The 21,246-nt window shown below is 48.6% G+C and overlaps 8 protein-coding genes across 8 annotated transcripts; 4 read left to right on the top strand and 4 right to left on the bottom strand.

The window, feature by feature from the left end:
• Positions 1-304: 304 nt before the first annotated feature.
• On the bottom strand, positions 305-1,922 carry hcsA (homocitrate synthase; the record flags this gene model as incomplete). The annotated part of the gene is made up of 5 exons (XM_022537308.1): positions 305-1,259; positions 1,309-1,376; positions 1,435-1,515; positions 1,582-1,811; positions 1,865-1,922. The coding sequence occupies 5 exons, from the start codon at positions 1,920-1,922 to the stop codon at positions 305-307; spliced, it is 1,392 nt and encodes a 463-aa protein (XP_022384831.1).
• Positions 1,923-3,335: 1,413 nt separating this feature from the next.
• ABOM_010179 (DUF4448 domain-containing protein) lies at positions 3,336-4,396 on the bottom strand (the record flags this gene model as incomplete). The annotated part of the gene is made up of 3 exons (XM_022537307.1): positions 3,336-4,219; positions 4,276-4,328; positions 4,392-4,396. The coding sequence occupies 3 exons, from the start codon at positions 4,394-4,396 to the stop codon at positions 3,336-3,338; spliced, it is 942 nt and encodes a 313-aa protein (XP_022384838.1).
• Positions 4,397-5,325: 929 nt separating this feature from the next.
• Positions 5,326-6,206, top strand: ABOM_010178 (uncharacterized protein; the record flags this gene model as incomplete). The annotated part of the gene is made up of 3 exons (XM_022537306.1): positions 5,326-5,640; positions 5,713-6,107; positions 6,164-6,206. The coding sequence occupies 3 exons, from the start codon at positions 5,326-5,328 to the stop codon at positions 6,204-6,206; spliced, it is 753 nt and encodes a 250-aa protein (XP_022384837.1).
• A 360-nt stretch (positions 6,207-6,566) lies between these two features.
• Positions 6,567-7,328, top strand: ABOM_010177 (aminoacyl-tRNA hydrolase PTH2; the record flags this gene model as incomplete). The annotated part of the gene is made up of 2 exons (XM_022537305.1): positions 6,567-6,876; positions 7,024-7,328. The coding sequence occupies 2 exons, from the start codon at positions 6,567-6,569 to the stop codon at positions 7,326-7,328; spliced, it is 615 nt and encodes a 204-aa protein (XP_022384834.1).
• Positions 7,329-8,135: 807 nt separating this feature from the next.
• On the top strand, positions 8,136-10,184 carry ABOM_010176 (U4/U6-U5 snRNP complex subunit SNU66; the record flags this gene model as incomplete). The annotated part of the gene is made up of 1 exon (XM_022537304.1): positions 8,136-10,184. The coding sequence occupies one exon, from the start codon at positions 8,136-8,138 to the stop codon at positions 10,182-10,184; it is 2,049 nt and encodes a 682-aa protein (XP_022384833.1).
• Positions 10,185-11,404: 1,220 nt separating this feature from the next.
• On the top strand, positions 11,405-13,029 carry ABOM_010175 (putative aspartate aminotransferase; the record flags this gene model as incomplete). Its single annotated transcript, XM_022537303.1, has 6 exons — positions 11,405-11,516; positions 11,587-11,664; positions 11,769-12,409; positions 12,462-12,749; positions 12,804-12,863; positions 12,928-13,029. The coding sequence occupies 6 exons, from the start codon at positions 11,405-11,407 to the stop codon at positions 13,027-13,029; spliced, it is 1,281 nt and encodes a 426-aa protein (XP_022384836.1).
• Positions 13,030-14,701: 1,672 nt separating this feature from the next.
• Positions 14,702-16,648, bottom strand: ABOM_010174 (RMD1 family protein; the record flags this gene model as incomplete). The annotated part of the gene is made up of 2 exons (XM_022537302.1): positions 14,702-16,498; positions 16,598-16,648. The coding sequence occupies 2 exons, from the start codon at positions 16,646-16,648 to the stop codon at positions 14,702-14,704; spliced, it is 1,848 nt and encodes a 615-aa protein (XP_022384835.1).
• Positions 16,649-17,793: 1,145 nt separating this feature from the next.
• ABOM_010173 (saccharopine dehydrogenase) lies at positions 17,794-18,334 on the bottom strand (the record flags this gene model as incomplete). The annotated part of the gene is made up of 3 exons (XM_022537301.1): positions 17,794-18,060; positions 18,104-18,244; positions 18,296-18,334. 3 exons carry the CDS (start codon positions 18,332-18,334, stop codon positions 17,794-17,796), a joined length of 447 nt encoding a protein of 148 aa, XP_022384832.1.
• Positions 18,335-21,246: the final 2,912 nt, after the last annotated feature.

Genomic DNA, 21,246 nt, shown 5'->3' with positions numbered 1-21,246 from the left:
TTATATACAAACTCCTCCTGACCAACGCGTTCCGAACACCAGTCTCTCCTTCCTTTTTTCACATCCATGGACAAGACTTTTGAATACCCGATAACAATGAAGCCCGAGACGCATAAATAAACATCAAATCATGAAAAATCGCATCTTCATCGGGAGCCGCTGAGATATGAAAGTTCTAAAACACTGGGCCCTTTAATCCAAAGATAAGATTCCAAAATGCAAAGGGGAAATAAGAAACACAAAAGGGAGAAAAAGATAGAAAGGGAGGCGAAAAAAGAATTTGAACCAAGATAGGCAGCATCATTTAAGCCGCAACACCGGAAGCAGCAAGCTCCTTCTCCTTGGCAGCAAACTGAGCCTGCTCATCAGCCGTCAGATCAAGGAGAGGCTTGTTCTCACCCGACTTGAGGTTACGGTAGTAAGCACGGATGATACTGTCAGCATCGTCGACGGCAATGGGACGGATATCAGCAAGAGCCTTGATCTTAGCCGTGCACTCCTTGTATTGGCTGTCAGTCATCTCAATCTTGAGCTGCTGGGCACGAGACTTGATAGCGTTCCAGCCGGTCAGACGAGAGGCGAAGTGAACGTATCTGGTCATGCCGAAGTCGGCAGGGTTGATGATCTCGTAGGTGCTGGGGTTGTTCAGGATGGCCTTAGCATGGATACCAGCCTTGTGGGTGAAAGCACAGAAACCAGTGATGTAGTTGTTGAAAGGAATGTTGACCTCAACCGCCTCGGCCACGAGATCCTCAATGTCCTTGAGCTTCTCCAGCTTATACTTGCTCTTGACGTAGGCAGGGTCGGCAACCATCATACGAGCCATGAGACCACCAAGAGGGGTGATACCGTTACGCTCACCGATACCGAGAACGGAGGTATCGATGTGAGTGGCACCGGCCTCTAGGGCACAGTAGGCGTTGGCAATGGCACAGCCAGTGTCGTTGTGGAAGTGGGTCTCAATATCGCAGCCAACAACACCCCTCAGGACACGAACAAGCTCGTAAACCTGACGAGGAGAAGCGCAGCCGACAGTATCGGCAATACCAACACGGTTTACACCAACCTTGTCAACGGCGGAGTAGATGGACAGGAGGTCGACGAGGTCAGAACGGAAGGAGTCCTCGCTAGAGAATCGAATCTCAATGCCCTTGGACTTGACGTATTCAATCACTTCGATAGCAGTGTTCTTGATGTAGGTCATATCCTTACCGTGAGAGTGCTCACGGAGGTAGGACGAAGTGCCGATGACGACATCACTAGAAATTGTAAGAATGAGAGATTTAAAGGAAGTATGGGCATACTTACACTCCGTCAACACCAGTCTCGACAGCAACACGGGCGTCGTCCATGTGGCAACGGATGTGAGTAAGAATCTACGGAATGGATTAGTGCCGTCCAAAGATAGGAGAATTATGCCAGAATCCAACGTACCTTAGCCTTCAATCCGAGCTTGCAGATGGCCTCGCAGTCAAGTCTGGACTGCTCAGAGGCACAAGGGCTGGTAAGTTCGATCTAGAACAGGTAATATGTTAGCAAGCGACCTTCATGATCAAACCGCAGTTCGTATGAATGACTCACGTAGTCGACACCGAAGTCATCCAGAGCCTTGGCGATTTCGATCTTCTTTTCGGTATCAAAGAAAGCATTGGCAAACTGTTCACCCTCACGGAGAGTACTCTCAATGATCTTGAACCGAGAGACATTGCTCAAGAAGTCGGTTACACCAACGTTGTGGCCGTAGGGGTTCCGGGAGGCGGAGGGGTGAGGGTTCTGGCGAGTCTCGATACCAGTGAAGCCGGGGTGTTCGCCTTCAGGCAGAAGTCAGTCAAGTATAACAACAATACGTGCTTTCCAGACATACCATTGCCATTGGCAGCGGCCGCGTGCCCATTGGGCTCGTTGTCTGCACCCGGGCACATTGTGACGATATCTATAGATAGTGGGGTAAAGTCTAGAAGTTGGATGGGAGAAAAAGACGCTGGAACGAGGTAGAAGTTAGATCAAGTTGAACGAGGTATAGGTAACTATATATAACAGTACTCACAATGAGTCACAGGCTAAACGATCAAACGTTTATATGAAATATCCGGGAGGTAAAAAAAGGGAAACAGGAAAAGAGTCATAGACAAGAAAAGTGGGTGGAGTCCATTTAAAAGGCGGGCGGTCTACTCTCTTCGGAGGTATGACTCGGCCGTCCACTTCACAGATTTGCGGCAATGAAAGAAAATTTCACAGGCCGAGCAACTTTGTGTGGGGAATCCCTTGTCCAGAGCGCTTGCGGAAGCCCCAATTGCTCATCTTTGAGGATCTTCCCCAACCCCTACGTGGCTTAGCGTAGTGCAGTAGTAATACGCATTACTATTCAGCTTTGATATCGTCTGTTAGGATCATCGAGGGAGAGAGTTTTGCCACCAGAGACGGTGTTCGAATTTGGACCAATTGTCAATAACTCTCTTGGAATATTAGAGATTTTTGCCCCTCTTTTAAATGTGGTAGTATGCACATTACGCATGTAATATTACCATCAATACCTGTGCGTTGGGTTTTCACTAGGTAGTATGCTCCCTGTCCATATCTAGGGGAGTGGGTTTCTCCCAATGAATCCCATACTGACAACCGACATCGGCATTGGTTGTAGGGAGGAGGGGCGCTCAAACAACTAAACTGTGGGCACCTTCATAATCTCCAAGATTACACCTACTGAATCAGTAGAACGCAGGGCAATACCCTCGAGGTAAAAAATAAAAAATAGGTTCTAGAAAGCACACAATTGATAATCAAGGTCCTACTAACTACTAGTATCACTAGGCACTCGCTACGTCTGCTTACATATCTACTCCACTACCACAACTTAGTTACCTGCTCTGATAGTTAGTAACTACTGGTTGACCGGATTACCTACAGAGTACATCTCTTTTTTTACCTGTAATCTAGCCCATACATGGCATTGGAGAATGTAATTATTTGGGTAACTTTGATGAGTACTAGTAGCACACCAACCTTCACCGGTTTCGTCAACGTCATCCATGCCCTCCGACACCGCCCTTGATCGCCTAGGCAATGGAGACAAAGTGCCAGTCTCAAGGCACGGGTGCGGGCGTACTAATGGACTTTCTTCGCTCTCCGGTTGGTTTGACCCATCGGACGAACCGTACCGAGTACTACTACTGGTAATGGATAACCCACCCAGGCCAAGAATATTAATACCTCAAGTAACAACATAGTAGTGGATCGTGGTTATATTTATATGAGAGCCCTATGTGCTTTCATCAGCAGAGAGAAAGACGAAAGTCAGAAATTCATACTACTAGTACCTGTGCCCCTTCAGGTTCTTATGACCCATGCCTTGAAGCACGGGCGTGTTCTGGAAGGATGCTGAGTGACCCATAGAACAAGCATCCATGATTCATTATCTTCTTCAGTTCTTTAGCCTCGTAGAATCCTGCCTGAATGCAAATCTTGCAGCGCGCTCGATTTTCATTATATAAGTCAGGATCCGCCACTTCTGCCAAACCCGAGTCGGTGTCGTCTGTATATTTTTCCAACGCTGAGGCGGCAGTGGAACGATAGAATTCGCTTCTACTTTTGCGCAGGCGCTGGCTCTTGGATTTCCCAACCTCGTACCCTTTACCTCGAGGCCCCATAACACTCCTGAGTCCAATCCTTCTGCTCTCCCGTATGCCAAAGAATAGACCGGCCACGACAATGATAATGATACTAAGGCTTACCGGGAGACCAATAAATAGTGCCGTTTTGTTGAAAGTCATGGGGGGAGAAGGTTTGTGGTGTTCTACAGGTTTAGGATGAAGCGTGATCATTGGTCTTTTCCGAATACTCGCCCGTGTTCCCGACGCAGGGTTCAGTTCGATAAGATAAAGTGTTAAATCATTCTGCGCCTTCTCCAGGAGCCATTCCTTGCGCATGTAGAGGGGAAGATACCCGTAGCTGTTGTCGGTTTTCTCAGATGTGAACGCCGAGTCTCCAACAGTGGTATTTGAGTATCGCATCTCAATATTAATAGAAGCATTGAGCGGATAAAAATCGGCATTCCAGGTAACAAAGTAGGTGGCGTCTACTACAACATTGGCTCCATCCTGCGGGAGACAGAATGGTGTGAAGGGGCCATCGACGTCAGTACAGACGGGGAAATCATCGAGAGAAGCATTATTTATCTGCTGGCGCGCAGTTGTTTTGGACTCTTGAATCCAATACGCCGCTGTAATAGTAGTTAAATTCTGCTTGAGATTTCCAGATTTAGAAGAAAGTGCTTACCGGGGCTAGGCCCGAGATCATTTGCTCCCTGTATCGCAGCACCGAGGCAATAACTATATAGAGCAGCTGTTGTGACCGCTAGTGAGATGACGTTAGGGACCGGAACGAGGGGCTACCTCATTGCTACTAGTACAGGTGCGTATATCAAAATCCGCAATAAAGTGATGTCTGAGCAATAACACTTGACGAGTCAAAGGTGCTGCATGGTAGCTACATTATGAAAACTGTAGTAGGATGCTTTGGAAGAGTAAAAGAACCTTGAGGAAGGAGGACGAGGGGCATGAAGCATAGAGAAGGTGCCGTGAAAATAATGATGTATTGTGTATTCCATGCCACCTTCCAGAATTATCTTTTTTTCTAAGCATACCTCTTTCTCCGTTTTCTCCATGCTAGTTAACACCTCGTTCACTACATTTTCTTCCTATCCTTCATCTATAGTTTGTTGGGTTTGAACCAGATCCGCAGCTAAGAAAGATGGCCAGAGTTTATATGAAACCTCACACCTAGCAAGACTTTACTCTCTCACGAGGTATGAAAATGAGAATAGCAGCTAATTATTGGATCTCTGATAAAATTTCCCTAATTCCCTTGTCTAGCGAAGAAGAGGCAATCTGATCACGGCAGTTGTCTTTTACAAGAAGGTAATAACAAAGACGTTGGTGGGAAACAGTCAACGATATTCTGTTTGTTTCTTGGTAAATTCCATTGTAGTCTATGCATAACATGGTATTATGGGAACTTGTCAAGTGGGCTCCTCCCCCCGCGACGGAACGTGATTCGCTCCGCTTCTAGTTTAGTCTCCGTTAGGCCCTGGCCGCAGAGACCAGCTTTACCTTTATGTCTATCGTGGCCCGTTTCACTCTTCCACAACTCAGGTGTCCCGTCTTCCTCGCTGCCTGCTGTCCGTACTTTGGCCTCCTAATCGTTCATCTTCCTCCCAAAGTGCGTTTGTCTTTTCAATAGCCAACCCAGGTTCGTCATTTCGAAATATTCTAGTCAGCTATCGATCCCTTAGTTGCTGACCTACGCGTCATTGTTGTCTCTAGCATCATGCGTTTCATCCAGCTCCTCCCCATCCTCCCAGCACTTGCTGCGGCGCAAGAGCAGGTTCCCATCGCGGATCGCGTCCAGGGTTGGTTCAACAAAGCCAAGTCTTTTCTGCCCACGGCTACTCCGGTGATCCCCGCCGCGGTTGAAAAGGTGGTTGAACAGAAGATTCAAGAAAAGACTGTCACCCCTTTCAACCTTTCCAACTGGCAATCCCTTCTGGCGCCATCTGACGAGCCTAAGGACTGGTTTGTCTTTATTACTGGTGGAAACAAGACGTGCTTTGGACGTTGTTATCAATCGGAGAAATCGTTCAATGTAAGGGTCCAAAAATAGGGGGTCACGGGTGCATGGACGTAGAGGCGGGTCTGGCTAACCTTTCTCGTTTAGGAATCCGTTCTTCTGTTCTCTGCTGATCCAACCTCGCCCAACCTTGGTTACCTGGACTGCGAATCGAACAGGGTCCTCTGCTCTGCCTGGGCCGCTGGTGCTCCGTCCATTTCGTACTTCAAGGTCCCTGCTCAGGTCGGCGAGGAGCGCCCTGCCACCGCGCAATACAATGTGTACTTCAACTCGACAACTGTAACGGCTGAGTCCCTTTACAAAATTCACTCTGAGAAGACCTATGAGAAGCGGGGCGCGTACGAGGGCTCCTTCCACGTTACGGATAGCTGGCTTGCGGAGAGGGGACTCTTGATCCCTGCAGGCTATGTTATCTATGCCTTCAGCGCAATCCCAAGCTGGCTCTTCATGATCTTCATCAGCTTCTTCAGCCGCTCTATGATGTGAGTTTCACCGATCCGATCGATCGCTATCTTCTTTTACTGACTATCTGGAATAGGGGCCGCCGAATGGGAAACACGGGAGCCCCCGCTGCTCGCTAATTCAACATCGCTGCTCATGAGGATGATGATGTCTGCTTCGATGTTTATGGTTAGGGATGTATATAATGAACTAGCAGTATCTAAGATAAACTTGGATAACGTTTGGGTCTTGGTGTCACATTCCCTATTCTCACGCTTGCTCTCCTCTTACAGATAATTAATAATTAAAAAAATATAAATAAGTAGAACTATGGTCATGTATCTAATAAAGTTTAGAGTAAACCCTTGTAAGCCTCATTCGGAACAAACAAAAAGAAAAGCGGTCATTGTTGACTGGAGGTACCCGCACCCATCAAACCGGGTTTAATTCCGCGCGGATCTCAGAAAACCCATCCATCCAGCTTCAACACACCTTCCAAAATGGCCGACCTAGACCGCATTCCCCCCTCGACAACGGCATATGTAGTCGCTACAGCCATCATCGCTGGCGTGACTGGCTACTTCATCGGACAAGGCTCCTCGCTAGGCCTGTTCTCTTCCAAAGAAAAAGAAGGGTGGCCAAACAGCTACAATGTGAAAGTGCACCAAGACTCCTCGGATGAAGAGGAAGAAGGGGAAGAGTCTGACAGCGAGGACGAAGGCGATGGAAGCGAATTGGCCAACTTCGACAAGAGTGCTGAAGAGGTGAAGCTGGTTCTAGTTGTGAGGACCGATTTGGGCATGACGAAGGGTAGGCGTTCCCCTCTCTTTTCTTTTCGGAGTTTCTGTTTCTACAGCTGTTTAATGACCTCCACGATATGGAGTCTTTGCTTCGCACTTTTGACCCTTCTATGGTGCATGGTGCATACGAACAAGATGGCTAACGTATTGTCGATAGGCAAAATCGCCGCTCAATGCTCCCATGCTACTCTCGCCTGCTACAAGTACCTCACTGCCCACTCACCAAACTCGTCTATGCTGCGCCGCTGGGAATCGCAGGGACAGGCTAAGATCGCGCTACAGACCAAGTCGGAGGAGGAAATGGAGACACTGCAGGCGCAGGCTATCAGCCTGGGTCTCTGCGCCAGGGTCATCACAGATGCGGGCCGGACACAAATCGCCAGTGGAAGCCGGACAGTGCTTGGAATTTTGGGACCGAAGAGTGTGGTCGACGGTGTGACGGGACATTTGAAGTTGTTGTAACCGTACTTCCAATGTTGAATAAAGGCTGAGTAATGTAGTTACTCCAGCAACGCTTACAGGATAGTGAAGTTTAGAATCAACAGCACTACGCCTAATTGCGTGTTATGCTTTGCGACCTTCACGAGATAGATGCTCGAGCGATCAGTTACACTGCAAGATAGTCTACTAATCACATCTATCTAGCATACAACTGCAGCAAAACTACGTAATAAGGAATGTATGTTGGCTGGCCATGGTTTTTCCCTAACCTCATGGGCCAACGGCCAAATCGGTGAAGGGAGTAGGAATATGACGCCGCCGAGCACCAGGCTCTCCAGCCGAGCTCACCAACCCCGAAGAAGGGAGCTCAAGACCAGAGCGAACACCCAATGTCGACCTTTAATCTGAGATCTGTCGACCGGAAATAATCGACCATCCATGAATGTATGGCTCCTTAAGTCGTCGAACTGTCCAGTAATCAACCGAGACGCAGAGAACAAGCCTCCACGCTCAGGATCGCTGGACACAGATCCGTGTGTGTTCGAAAAAGAAGAAGAAAAGAAAAAATTTTCGAGCTCCAGCCGCTGCCGCCTTTTATGTCTCGCGCTAACGTCTGCGCTAATAGGTTTGCCGCGCTAAACCTTACCGAGACGAGTTGCAGTTAGGTAAGCCCCGTCTGGACCTCACCTTGTAATCTATCGGTGGTAACTGGGCGCATGGCCTCTATCGGTTTTACAGACCACACCCTTCCATCGCTGCTTTGATCTTGTGCCTTTTCTACTCAGTGTATTTTCTTTATTTCCTTGATAGCGCTCACCTGTCGCCAACATGGCCGACGCACTTTCCATCGAGCAGAATAACAAAATCCGAGTGGCGCTGGGTTTAAAGCCGCTCCCCGTCCCCGGTGCCGACGCCTCTGGTCCTACTTTCAAGGAATCCGAACACGACGGTTCGAGCTCGTCTTCCGAAGATGACGAGCCGGGAAGTACACTCGAGTCGCGCGAGGCGCTGGCCTCCTCCAACTGGAAGAAGATGCAGGATGAAGCCGAGGCGAAACGGAAACGTGAAGAGCGAAACGCCGCGATCAGAAAGGCGCGTGAGGAGGCTCAGAGAAATATGAAGCTTCAAGGTGCGACTCTAGGAGAAGCTGCCGATGCAGGGGTGGACACGAAGACTTGGTTACAGCAGACGAAGAAACGACAGAAGAAGATCGAGAAAGAGCGCGCGCGCAAACTCGCCGAAGAACTGGAAGAGCGGGCTCGTGCAGCTGAATACACTGCGGAAGATCTGGCTGGTGTCAAGGTTGGGCATGCTGTTGGGGATTTCGATGGTGGAGAGGATCATATTCTTACGCTGAAAGATACGACGATCGATGAGAACGAGGAGGAAGGGGACGAACTGGAAAACCTGGAACTCAAAGAGAAGGAGAAAACTACAGAGAAGCTCGAGCTGAAGAAACGCAAACCCGTTTATGATCCTACGGAAGAAAACACCGGAATACTCGCACAATACGATGAGGAAATCGACGGCAAGAAGCGGAAGCGGTTTACACTCGATGCCCAAGGATCCACTGCCGAAGAACGAGAGGCCAAGCGACAAGAAGTCTCTGAGAAGTTGAAGAAGAATATTATCAGCCTTGATCTTGCGGAGGAAACGCCAATCTCTGATTATATGGACGTGAGCGAAGTCAAGGTGAAGAAACCTAAGAAAAAGAAGGCCAAGACGACAAAGCAACGTGCTGTTATGGATGATGATGATTTATTCCCTACGGCTGAGACGACGGATACACCAAATGGGAATTCCATGGAAGTTGACGCAAGTAACGGAGAGCCAGTACCAGCTTCTGCCCCCCGCAAGCCGGTTAGCGAAGACATCTCGTTTGTGGATGACGATGATCTACAAGCCTCTCTTACCCGCCAGAGGCGCGCTGCATTCAAGAAACGCCAGAAAGCACGTCCCGAGGACATCGCACGACAGCTCAGAGAAGAAGCGTCGCAGACACCAATGGAAGTGGAAGGCTCGGGTGAGAACGAGGAAGAACCTGGTCTGGTCATAGACGAGACTTCGGAATTTGTCTCTAACCTACAGAAACCTACACTCCCTGAACGCCGTGAAAGGCGGGCAACAACACCGGCCGAGGAGCCACGTGCTTCGTCTGAAGGTCCTGGTATCAAGGACGACCCTGTGGAGGACGCCGACGTGGATATGGAACGCTCATATAATGATATTGAGGGCGAAGAAGATCTCAAAGCGCGCATCAAGAGCGAAGAAGCCACAGCGAACCAGCAGATCAGTGGCACCGGCTTAGAAGAAGAGTCCACACTGGACCAAGGCCTTGGAGCAACATTGTCGATGCTCAAGCAGCGTGGTTTGGTCAAGTCATCCGATGCTGCCGACCATAATTCTCTCATCCGTGATCGGCAGCGTTTCTTACAAGAAAAGCATCGCCTCGAAACTGAAGCTGAAAAACGTGCCCGTCTGCAGCGTGAGCGTGACCGAGCCTCCGGGAAGCTCAACCAGATGTCTGCTCGTGAAAGAGAAGAGTACGCGCGGTGGGAGAACAAGCAACGTGACCAGCAGGATGCTCGTCATATGGCGGATGTCTTCAACAAGGAATACAAGCCTGATGTGCAACTCAAGTACGTGGATGAGTTTGGCCGTATGATGAACCAGAAGGAGGCATTCAAGCATCTGAGCCACCAGTTCCACGGCAAGGGAAGTGGTAAGATGAAGACGGAGAAGCGACTGAAGAAGATTGAGGAGGAAAAGAAGCGAGAGGCAATGAGCGCATTAGACAGCAGTCAGCATACAGGCATGAATAATGCTATGGGAGCGACGGCCCGGAAGAATCGCCAGGCTGGTGTGCGACTGGGATAAATGGCTACAGCTACTATTCGCCGATTGATACTCTACGCCCTATTGTTTTTGTGATGCCCATGCAGAGTTTAATTCCTAGTTTTCGTTGTACAGCTTATGGTATACCAAGAATAGAAACAATATTTAGCTATCCGCGACTATTGCCCCTTGTCCACTGCCGAAAGTAGATCCTTTTCGCCGGGCCCAGCTGTCCAGGGAGTCGGAAAAAGTCCAGAGCAGTAAGCAGTTAGCTTGTTTACGCCCTTCATTGCTGCTGTTTGTTGACGATCAATGCCTTGGCGTGTGGGGAAATTAACCGCTATGGAGCTGTCAGATTCCGGGAGTTCCTCTTCACAGACCGTACGATCGTGGCAGACGGTGTGCTAGTAGGTTAGATTCCCTAGAGGGAGAAAACAGTAGGGTTCTCGATTATCTCCGGGCCTAGAACCCCGCTATATATCCTTGACCATTGACATATGGAGTTGAAGGGCAACAAAGGATGTTCACCTCAGGCCAACTCCAATTTACCCCAAACTTTTCGTGAGGGGAAGGGTTTCCCAAACGGGAATCGGGAGGCGCTCCCGAGGGCTGCAGCCTCAGGCCACAGTGGGCCAGAATTCTGAAAGAGCTCACCGAAAGCCGAAAGCGCCGAGCGGTGCAGTGGCGCCATGCTTAAACCGTCAAGGGACTTTTTCAGTTACCTTACCTATTCTTCTTGCCTAAAGGTCATACTATCACTTGGATCTGTTATCAGATTCTTTCCCCCCGAGTGGAAGGAGCGTGTATGTATGGGTATGGTATGGTATGATATGATATAGAGCGATCGGCTTGCCGAAAGATGATCTATGAATTATATTTTATTATTATTTTCCCCTTCTCCAAATAACACAAGGAGCAATACAAGGTTCTTCCTACGTTCTAGTGCTAGTAGTCATGGACAGTTTATGCATCTCGAGTAAATTAAACTCACGGGCTGGCAAGCTGGAATTGATCAATTTAACCGTGTGAGTGCGGAGAGGGTGACCAATCCGAATCGGTGGCTCCCGCTCCCCGGAATCTTCCTAGTTCACATGAGTCGAAAAATGACACACACGCAGCATCTCCGATTATTTATCTGCTCGCCTCCTTGTCCGACCTCTTTCTTCTCTCCTTGGAACCTTTTCCATCTAGAGGACCTCTGCAGCTCAATCGGCAATTGATTTGATTTCTTTTGTTTCGATTCTTTTTCCTTTCCATTAACCATGTTGTCTACCCTCAGAGTCGCCAGCCGTAAGGCTGCTTCGCGTGACGCTAACTTGCGCACCGTCGTCGTTGGTGCCAGACATGCCTCGGCCTGGTCCAACGTCCCTCAGGGTCCTCCAGTAAGCTCTACAATGCACTGCCATCGTCAATTGCATGTCGCAATTAACTCAATGCCTTTTAGGATGCTATCCTTGGTATCACCGAGCTTTCAAGGCCGACTCGTTCAAGGAGAAGATCAACCTGGGTGTTGGCGCTTACCGTAAGCAACCATTTCTTTGACGCTTGTTCACTCGATCCAACTACCTCATGGCGAGCTTGTCATCTACTCCAGGGCTGACATGGTTCGAACTTGTGAATCAATAGGTGATGACAAGGGCAAGCCGTACGTTCTGCCCTCCGTTCGTGCCGCAGAGGACAAGGTTGTCGCCTCCCGCTTTGACAAGGAGTACGCTGGTATCACCGGTGTCCCTTCCTTCACCAAGGCCGCTGCAGAGCTGGCCTATGGCAAGGACTCCTCTGCCATTAAGGAGGACCGCCTCGTCATCACCCAGTCCATCTCTGGTACCGGTGCCCTGAGAATCGGTGGTGCTTTCCTGCAGCGCTTCTATCCCCATGCGAAGAAGATCTACCTCCCTAACCCTAGCTGGGCCAACCATAACGCTGTCTTCAAGGACTCCGGTTTGGAGGTTGAGAAGTACCGCTACTACAACAAGGACACCATTGGTCTCGACTTCGAGGGTCTGATTGCCGACATCAAGGCCGCCCCTGAGAACAGCATCATCCTTCTCCACGCTTGCGCCCACAACCCCACCGGTGTCGACCCAACCCAGGAGCAATGGCGCCAGATCAGCGATGTGATGAAGCAAAAGGGCCACTTTGCCTTCTTCGATATGGCCTACCAGGGCTTCGCTAGCGGCAATGCTGACAAGGATGCTTTTGCCCCCCGGCATTTCGTGAGCGAGGGCCACAACATTGCCCTCTGCCAGAGTTTCGCCAAGAACATGGTAAGAATAACGGGTACCGGAGGGGTAAACACTAGTCGCTGATCATTCATAGGGTCTCTATGGTGAGCGTGTCGGTGCTTTCTCCCTTGTTTGTGAGAACACCGAAGAGAAGAAGCGTGTGGATTCTCAGGTTAAGATTCTCATCCGCCCCTTCTACTCGAACCCTCCTATCCACGGTGCCCGTGTTGCCTCCACCATCATGAACGACCCAGAGCTCAACCAGCAGTGGCTGGGAGAGGTCAAGGGCATGGCCGACCGCATCATTGAGATGCGCTCCCTGCTCAGGAAGAACCTGGAGGACCTGGGCAGCAAGCACGACTGGTCCCACATCACCAGCCAGGTAATGAGCTCTTTGGATAAACATATCGGCAGATGCTAACTCACCTTGCCATAGATTGGTATGTTCGCTTACACTGGTCTCAAGCCCGAGCAGATGGATGCTCTTGCCAAGGAGGTACGTAGTAATTATCAGTACAGTCGCTTATCGAAGACAACCGATCACTAATGTTTAATTCTAGCACTCCGTCTACGCCACCAAGGATGGCCGTATCTCCGTTGCCGGTATCACCTCTGACAATGTCAAGAGACTTGCCGAGTCTATCTTCAAGGTGACTGGTTAGAGAAAGGGTGTTGAGGCTGGACTTTATCCTGAAAATACATAGATCTGCCGGGGTGTGGCCCTTTGTATTGATATCCGACATGTTTAATTTAGCATATTCTTACGAACACTATATTATGGTCTGAATTCTCTTGGCTGGTTTATGTACTGTGTGCATAAATGGATGTATAGTTGTACCGAAGTCAGGTAGAACAGATCAGTGAAGAACCAAATGATGGTCGTCCTCGGTGATATTGATGGGGCTTTAACCAAATCACTACAGCCGGGCTAATTGTTGAAAGAGTTAGTGGTTACACAGTTCAGCATGTTCACTCTACCTAAATCATAAGAAACGCGGAAAACATAGCCATACTACATAAACTGTCAATATAACTGAGTTGGATTCACTAGTATATACCAGTATATTCACTAACCAGGACTTAATGTAGGTATATTGCTCTGTATTGTGTCGGACACTCCATCTACTTTGCCCTTAGTACTATTGTATATTAATACAGACCACTGATACCACAAACTTAGATCACAAATGCTGTTTTGGGGGTACTTTGGAACAATTTCAAATACAGACTTAGTATATAACCGTGATAGCATGTTGGTTCCTACAACTTCAATTAACATACATGTACTATATAAGTTGGCAGTCGGGCACACTAGTATATGGAGCTGCGAGCGATATATAGAGTATCGCGTGAGGTGCGTGGTATTTGACTGTGGTAAACGGACTATCTATATGAAATCCAGTGATCAATCTATAGGCAGCATGGAGACTGCAGATAACATGGGATACCTTATTCGGGGAAAAATATGCAGAGGTTTTAACCTTGCTGCTTCTCTAGATTAGATGCGGGAAATATCGAACACCTCGATATGGTTTATGGCTGAATTGAGGTCGTCGTCGCATACCATATTTTAATCGAAGCCTTTTCTTCCCAAATACTCCAAAAGTCCTGTGTTGGATCCTCTGAGAACTCGAGTTCATCCGACATAGAACTATCAGTCTCATATAGTATAAAACAAGCTATATTGCGAGCAGATGGTAGCATGGTATCACTCTCACCATGGCACTGGATTAGAAACAAGAGCAGGATCAAGAGGAGAAACCGGGCGTTTGCCAGATGCTCCACGGACGCTCATAGTGAAAGATAAACCCCAAGATCGGGCTTCTGAGAAAGGGTGGATGATAGGCAGCAGTGCCCAGGCTGACTGCTTAAGCATTTCAATTCAATTTTGAGTAAAAACTGACTAGCGTATGTCTTGATCTGTGAGCAGAGAGCGCATCAGCCAGTAGACCATAAAAGCTATTGATTAAATAGTTATATACATAGATATGGAGAATCTACTATATTGGGATTCAAATACAGAAAGTATACAGGATAGATAGGAGATAATAGGATTCTTAAGAGACAGTAGATTTGATTTCATTTTATTTTATCTATACAGGTTCAGGCAGCGTTCCAGACAAGATTCTATCTTGGAAGTACCTGCATAGCTAGACATTAAGTAGTTAGGCCCTACCAGGACATAGAACCTTGAATGCTTGATTAATTGTAGATGAGGCGCCTTTACCGGAAGAGAGGAGGCCGAATCGGAGAAAGACTTCGGAGGTGGTGACGAGGATGGAGATGATGATTAGGACGATAATGATCCAGGTTTGATCTTGAAGGGTCAGTTGTTTATTTGGAAAAGGTAGAATGAGGATACTTACGGGAGGTTTTGCTGTCGGCTATTGAGTCTGAGAGGATTTCGGCGAGGTCGAGGAAGACACGGCAACGTTCGTTTAGGACCTGAATTCGTGGCTTGATTTCGAGGTATTCGCGGACGGCGATGTACAGTGGATATAGGGTTGGTTCGCTTTCCCAGAAGAAGTTGGGGACGTCTAGCATGTTGGAGGCTGTTGGTTGTTTGTAAGTACTGGAATCTTGAGTATGTAGGCTGTGGGATAACTGACAGAGATTGACCTCTACTCTGCTTTTGAATAAGCTTCCCAGAATTCTAAATACTTCTTCCCGTTTCATGCCCAGTTTGCCGGTCATTGCGAGCCTACGTGGTATGTCCTTTGCTTCGGCCATTTGCCTGGCCATGACTTCCTCGAAGAAGCAGAGTTTGGTGCTCTGAGCAATGCCATGACTGATAGCCAATTTTATCATGTGATCACCGCTTCGTAGTGTAATCATGTCGTTGTATACGCGGGGGCGAGAGATTTCAGTGGAATATTCGAAGTGGAATTCCTCCGTTTCGAAATCCTCTTCCTGTAAAGGCATAGTGGCCAGCGGAATGGGAGTTCCAGTCACGGACGACGTCGCAAAAGCAAGATCGGCGAGGAGATCCTTCTCTTGCCTGTCCGTGAAGTTCCAAAACACTACCACGCCATAACTGAAAACAAACATCTCTGCCACGTTGTATAGCAATCGTGTAGGCTCCGGTGTTTCAGCGAGCGCTTGACTATGATGCTCATAAGCTGCGCCATCAGTAGCTTCGGCCCTCATCCCTGAATCTGCATGGTAGCCCTCCTGGTGGTGTCCAGGTGTCTCGCTATCACTGTGTTGCGAGCCATGCTCGCCACGGCCTCCGACAACCGAATGCTCCTCTGCTTCCGGCATGTAGTCTTCATGGTGATCACGTAGCTCATTCCGCTCGATTTCTTCATCTAGAAGAGATTTTCCACCAGGCTTCTTCACAACCGGACTACTTCTGAGCCTGTAACCTCCATGACCGGGTAATAATGGCAAATGGTACGCGGTATACAGGCAATCGTCGTAGAGCTTCGTCTTTCCCCCATGTCTTTCCTTGACAAAGGTCGCCAGGGAACTCATCTTATAAGCCTGTGCAGTACAATAGGCCGTCACACGGGCCAATTTCCCCGCACGACGAGTCTTCGGTAACCGCTCTGCATAACTTTTAGCCTTCTCCGGCGCAACCTTCCGGCGGCGCAATAACTCCTCCTCTGCCAGCAGAGGTGCAATGTCATTGTCAACGCCAAATTCCCCACCAAGCCTCTTCTGTGTTAATAGTCGTTGCCTCACGATGTCAGCATCGATGTTTTTGTCCCTCGCGAGTCTCTGAACCAGCTCCTCATCCACAGCCTCCTCGTCAACATCTTCCTCCTCATTCTCTGACAGCGTATTATCCACTTCTTCCGACTCGGGAAGAAGGACCAATTTTTCGCTAACTTTTGTTGACCGAGGGGGTAGGCGGGGCTGAGCTGCGAGACGGCCCATCGTTGCCGCAGTGCTCGCTGCGCTGGTACTACCGCTGGATGCACCTGCCGTGCCCGAGCCAATTAAGCCACCCGTTGCGGACGCAATACGCGACCGCGGGCGGGCTCGCGACGGCTGGGGTGGATGCCGTTGTTGCATTGAGGGGATATCCGATGTATACTGGAGCACATTGTCGACCGTGATGAAGCGTGTGGATGGAGACCGACGACGGCGAAGTTGGGCAGATGGTTGCTGCTCACGCGAGTCGGTTACCTGAGATTAACACTAGGTGAGTACAATTGCAAACACATGTGTACAAAGAAGTCCCGCAACATGCGGTCAAGTGAGGCTTGATATCTTCTTAGGACGTACCAACACATGCGGGCTCCTTTGGCCAGGCACACGCCCTCTTGCGGGGGTCATGGTCGCACTGGTATAAAGAAAGTACAGAGATAATTGATAAGCTCCGATAAAGTAGATGAGCCGATGGAATCCGTAACTTGCCGCAAGCTTCTTCTGGGAGTTGCTTAGGCAGGCCCCCCCGTATGCCCCGATAAGATGATGCGAAGTGAGAAGTTTGGGAGGTGAGAAGTGTTAGTCGGCCAAGAGAGAGATTGGCGGGAGAAGGGACTCGGAGCTGGTGATGTCAGGTGATGGAATTGTGACAATCAAACTGGTTATTCTGTGGGTTGTGTCCTCTTCGCGTTTCTGAAGTAATATTCTTGAGGTATAGCGCAGGGACCCGAGACAGCTTATTAGCTAGAGCCCATAAAGCAGCGAGTACATTATCTTCTACCAGGATTCTAGAGTCAAATGTTCTTGGGAACTTCGAGTTAGCTCGCCGGCTCATGAAGTGACAACTGCTACTCATGGGCCTGTAGTAGTGAGTGTCCGGGGAGAAACAAAGAAGCGGACGCAAGCAGGAGGGAAGAGAATAGCACTACTCGCTAGCCATAGAGAGTGTTGGGACTTGTTAGCTCTCGGACGGGTTGGCGCTTACACCAATTTCTACTTACCTCTACTAGTAGTGAGCTGCCTCTGTGTTTTTTTATGCCACCGCTGCTTATATAAACGAGTTATGTCCATAAGTATGGACCCACTAGCCTTTGACAGTTTTGACTAGTTGTCGCTCTCCATGTGGGCAAGCTACTAGTATCTATCTCTTATTCTTGACTGCTTAACCTCCACTGATAGCATAAAAATATGCTATACTGCCATGGGCTGTGGACAGGCAAGGGGAAAGAAGATCGTTTATGCTGTTAGTAAGTAATCTTAGGCAGGCAAACAATTGGACATTGAAAACTATCTTAGCGGCAGATCGTGGGCTATAGCTATAAACCACACTCCGTACTCTACTACTCATTCGTTCCTTTATTTCAGTCACTTTCCACTCCAATCCTTCCTTTTCCAGCCGCTCCACATATAAGATCCTTAACAATGCTGGCGAGAGGATTCCACCTCCTAATCTCTTTATTACTAAGCCCTCTTCATTTCCTTCCAAAATCTCCAACGGCGTGATCAGCCATCGTTGATGGGTTGAAGGTAAGGTTATCCAGAAAGCGATCCCATCAGATGGGGAGGACTGGATGAGGGTAAGGCTGATGTGGTCCGGCATCTGGGATACAGGTCGCGCGTGGTGCACTGGCAGGCATCATCTGCCGAATCGAGTATTTCTCCAGACCGGCGAGTATACTTGAAATGACCCCCCCACTGTAACCTGTCCAGGTGTTTTGAATTGTGAAGACAGTGGATCCAAGACGACGGCGCAGGCTCCGCGCAAGTAGGAGCGTCATAAGATCCGGGGGGCTTGACTCTACGGCGCAATGTGGGATAATCTGCCATATCAGCAACTCTCCGTATATTCTGTGGGGAGCATACAATTGCCTTGTTAGCCATGGCCTTTTCATGCCACTGCACTGCCAGTTGATACGTCCAAATGTGCTCACCCATGGAATCTACATAAGCAGCCGAATTCTCTACACAGGCCACCACAACGGGTGTCCCATATTTACAGAAGGGCTATACTATCAGTATTGTTGATCAAAGTGCGGTAGATAGCAAGGGACTTACCCCGACCGTGTTGATCACAAGACGTGTCTGTGATACCATACGCGATGACCATCACTGCTGGGTGTGGCCACCAGAACATGAGATAAGTTACAACGAGATTGGGATCGGCTCAAGGCGTCTATCAAGGTCATCGGCCTCTTCTCACTGCGGCCAGCGACAGCCCATTGGAGGGCTCGCGGACCATTAGCCCACAGGTACTGCACTACCAGAGACCCTAGATAGCCAGTAGCGCCATACACGATCAGATCATATGGTCAGTTCGTTTCTTCTCGGTTGAAGCTTCATACAGATCTCAGTAGGAAAGGAGAGAAGCAATATTGATCGAATGAGCCCATAATAAATGAACATTTTCATTTGAGGTTGCTTCTAGTCAGCCCTAACCTTTTCTGGAAAAACTCACCGAATGCCCTGCATCTCCAGGCCTATAAGCTGATCACTTGGATCTTGATCAGCATGAAGTATGAGAGAAGTTGCGAGGCAATACACGGCAAAGCATCAGTTAAGTGAGGACGGCGGCACTTGTCTTGTATCTCTTTAGAGTTGTGCGCAGCGCGTGCTAGCCAGTAAAACTATGCACATATATATGGATAGAATAGTATTCATTGTGGCTGAAGAGGAGCATGCAGTTTCCAATTTAATTCGGTCATATCAGGCACAATGGCTACCTTCGGGGAAAGTACAACTATGGCTTCGTCATCTTGGGATTTCCTTGTAATCAGCTCCTGCGGCAGGAACCTGGGCATAACGACGACATTCAGATCATCTGCCAGCTCAACTATGGGGTCACATTTCCAGTCCTGGTCAAGATTAACATTAATGGAAGTCAGGCCGCACCCTTGCACCGCTGGATGAAACAGCAGAAGGGGGTATTCTTGGGTTATCGTAGAATTACTTGGAACTTTACCAAGGTATAGAACCGAATACTCTACCGGGGGGGTGGACGAACAAAAATGATAACAAATTGCCCTAGTTCGCCATTGACCACTATGGAAAGGTGAGAAGTCGCTAGTCACCAATGACAAATCCGGAGAAACTGGAAAAGTATTTGATTGAGTTGCTAGAGGAACGTTGACGATATCATGAATTTCCTCAGTTTGCTAATTTTTCTCCTCCGTAAAAGTCATTTTCCGATCAACTAGATGTGTCTCTTCTTTTTTTTTTCCCCCTTCTATTAAAAATCAGCTTCTATCAGAGTTGAACAATTCACAATTAAGTACACTTTCATAGTCAATATAGATTGTTGACCAGTGCTTCTGGCACGCCCGCTCATGTGGATCAATCACTGAGCAAAAAGCGGCGCCACGCCAGGCCGAAAACGGACAGAGTGAAGACCAGACTCGGAGTTTCCGCAGAAACACTGTTCGATAGTAAAGCACTACTATTTAATACCCCGTTCCACCCAAACCCAACCTACTCTTCACCCAGGTAACCAGACCATGCCATCGTATGCTAACCCACTAGTTAGTATGAGAGGTAAAAAAAGGGACCTGTTCTCTCTCTCTCTCTCTCTAAACCCCTGTCAGCTTCCTCCCCTTCAATGGGGGCTGTTTGGTGCCTGCCAGGCACAAGGTTACTAATGGCCGCATGTCGGCAAGGTTCTAAATATACGATCAACTCAGCCAGCATATCGGGTTTCTGATCTGCACTGATGAACCTCCAAGCCTCAGTTCTGATTTTGAATGCGCCCCATTTGATTACCCTCGGTTTCCTGGAGGTCGTAGGAGAAATTTAACGACACAGCCGCGCTACGGTAGGATCAGATGATTGGCGACCAAACTATTCCTTAGGCAGTAAGGATTGGGTTCTTTTTTATTTTGGTCCAAGATGAAATGGGTTCGGCACGTTTCAGCTCGTTACTATCATCGATCTAGTTTCACCCCCAAGGGGGTTAGGGGCGTTCTTGCGTGGCTCGGTATTACGGTGGGTGTCCAGATTAGGTAGTCGGGGTCGTATGGTGTTGGCAGGTTTGGAATAAGTTAAGGATGGGAGGGTTTTCTGTTGTATGGTTATAACAATTCCCAATTTTTTTTTTCTTTTTATAATTATGAATATGATTATTGTTATTATTATATTACTTAGTGAAAGCGATGCTAGATGTGTTGGCAGTCGAGCTCCATCTGTTAAACTACGGCAACCCATACGTACTCCAATACATATTGAAGGTACGATACATACAGTACATACAGCGAGAAATACATACATACATACTGTAACTACAGGAATACTACTGACTCGGTCGGGTATTTGTAACTCCCCTCCAATACAAATTAATACGGCCGAATCCCTCGCATCGAGAGAAGGCCCACCAATGGTCAATCCGCCCAGCAGCCAGCCATCGGGAGGTCAAGCCGACAGTGTAGGTTCCAACTGGTAGATAATGCCCATTACAGTCCGGACAACGATTCATGGAGCATTCCAGTTGCTGAGTGACGACCAGCATGTTGCACAGAGTTACGTCCTGTGGGAGTGACAAAGTGTAACAACCCCCGTGATTGATAGCCCGGAAGTGGCCTGTGGCATCCATGCCGTCCATGTTCCGACCCTGAATATAGATTGTAATTGAGACTGAGGGAGAGGTCTCAACCCAACTTCCTACTACGGTATCCATCTAATGATCTATCCAGGCCACGCCCTTTTCTACGTCACGGGCGAGGGTTTACGTGGTTTCCTCCGACCTTGCGCGCGACCATGAAAAACCGGCCACCTGGTTGCTGAATAGTTCGGAGGGGGTGTAACTGTGCTACTAGGGGACGGCTAAGACGAAACTACTGCAGTCATGCAGAGCCCATTGCCTATAATAATCATAACACGGGGAGGCTGATTCACAGGTCAGTGGCAAATTGTAGGTACCTTCCACCCAAGGACCTTCCTGTCGAGCAATTCTGATATATATCTCCACGCGTTGAAATTATGACTTTCCTGGTTAGATTTGTTCGCCGTGGAAATCTGAT

The sequence above is a fragment of the Aspergillus bombycis genome (assembly GCF_001792695.1).
Source record: "Aspergillus bombycis strain NRRL26010 chromosome Unknown contig00120, whole genome shotgun sequence".
Taxonomy (NCBI): domain Eukaryota; kingdom Fungi; phylum Ascomycota; class Eurotiomycetes; order Eurotiales; family Aspergillaceae; genus Aspergillus; species Aspergillus bombycis.
The sequence above is the reverse complement of the archived record's forward strand: the minus strand, read 5'-3'. Positions and strand labels throughout refer to the sequence as shown.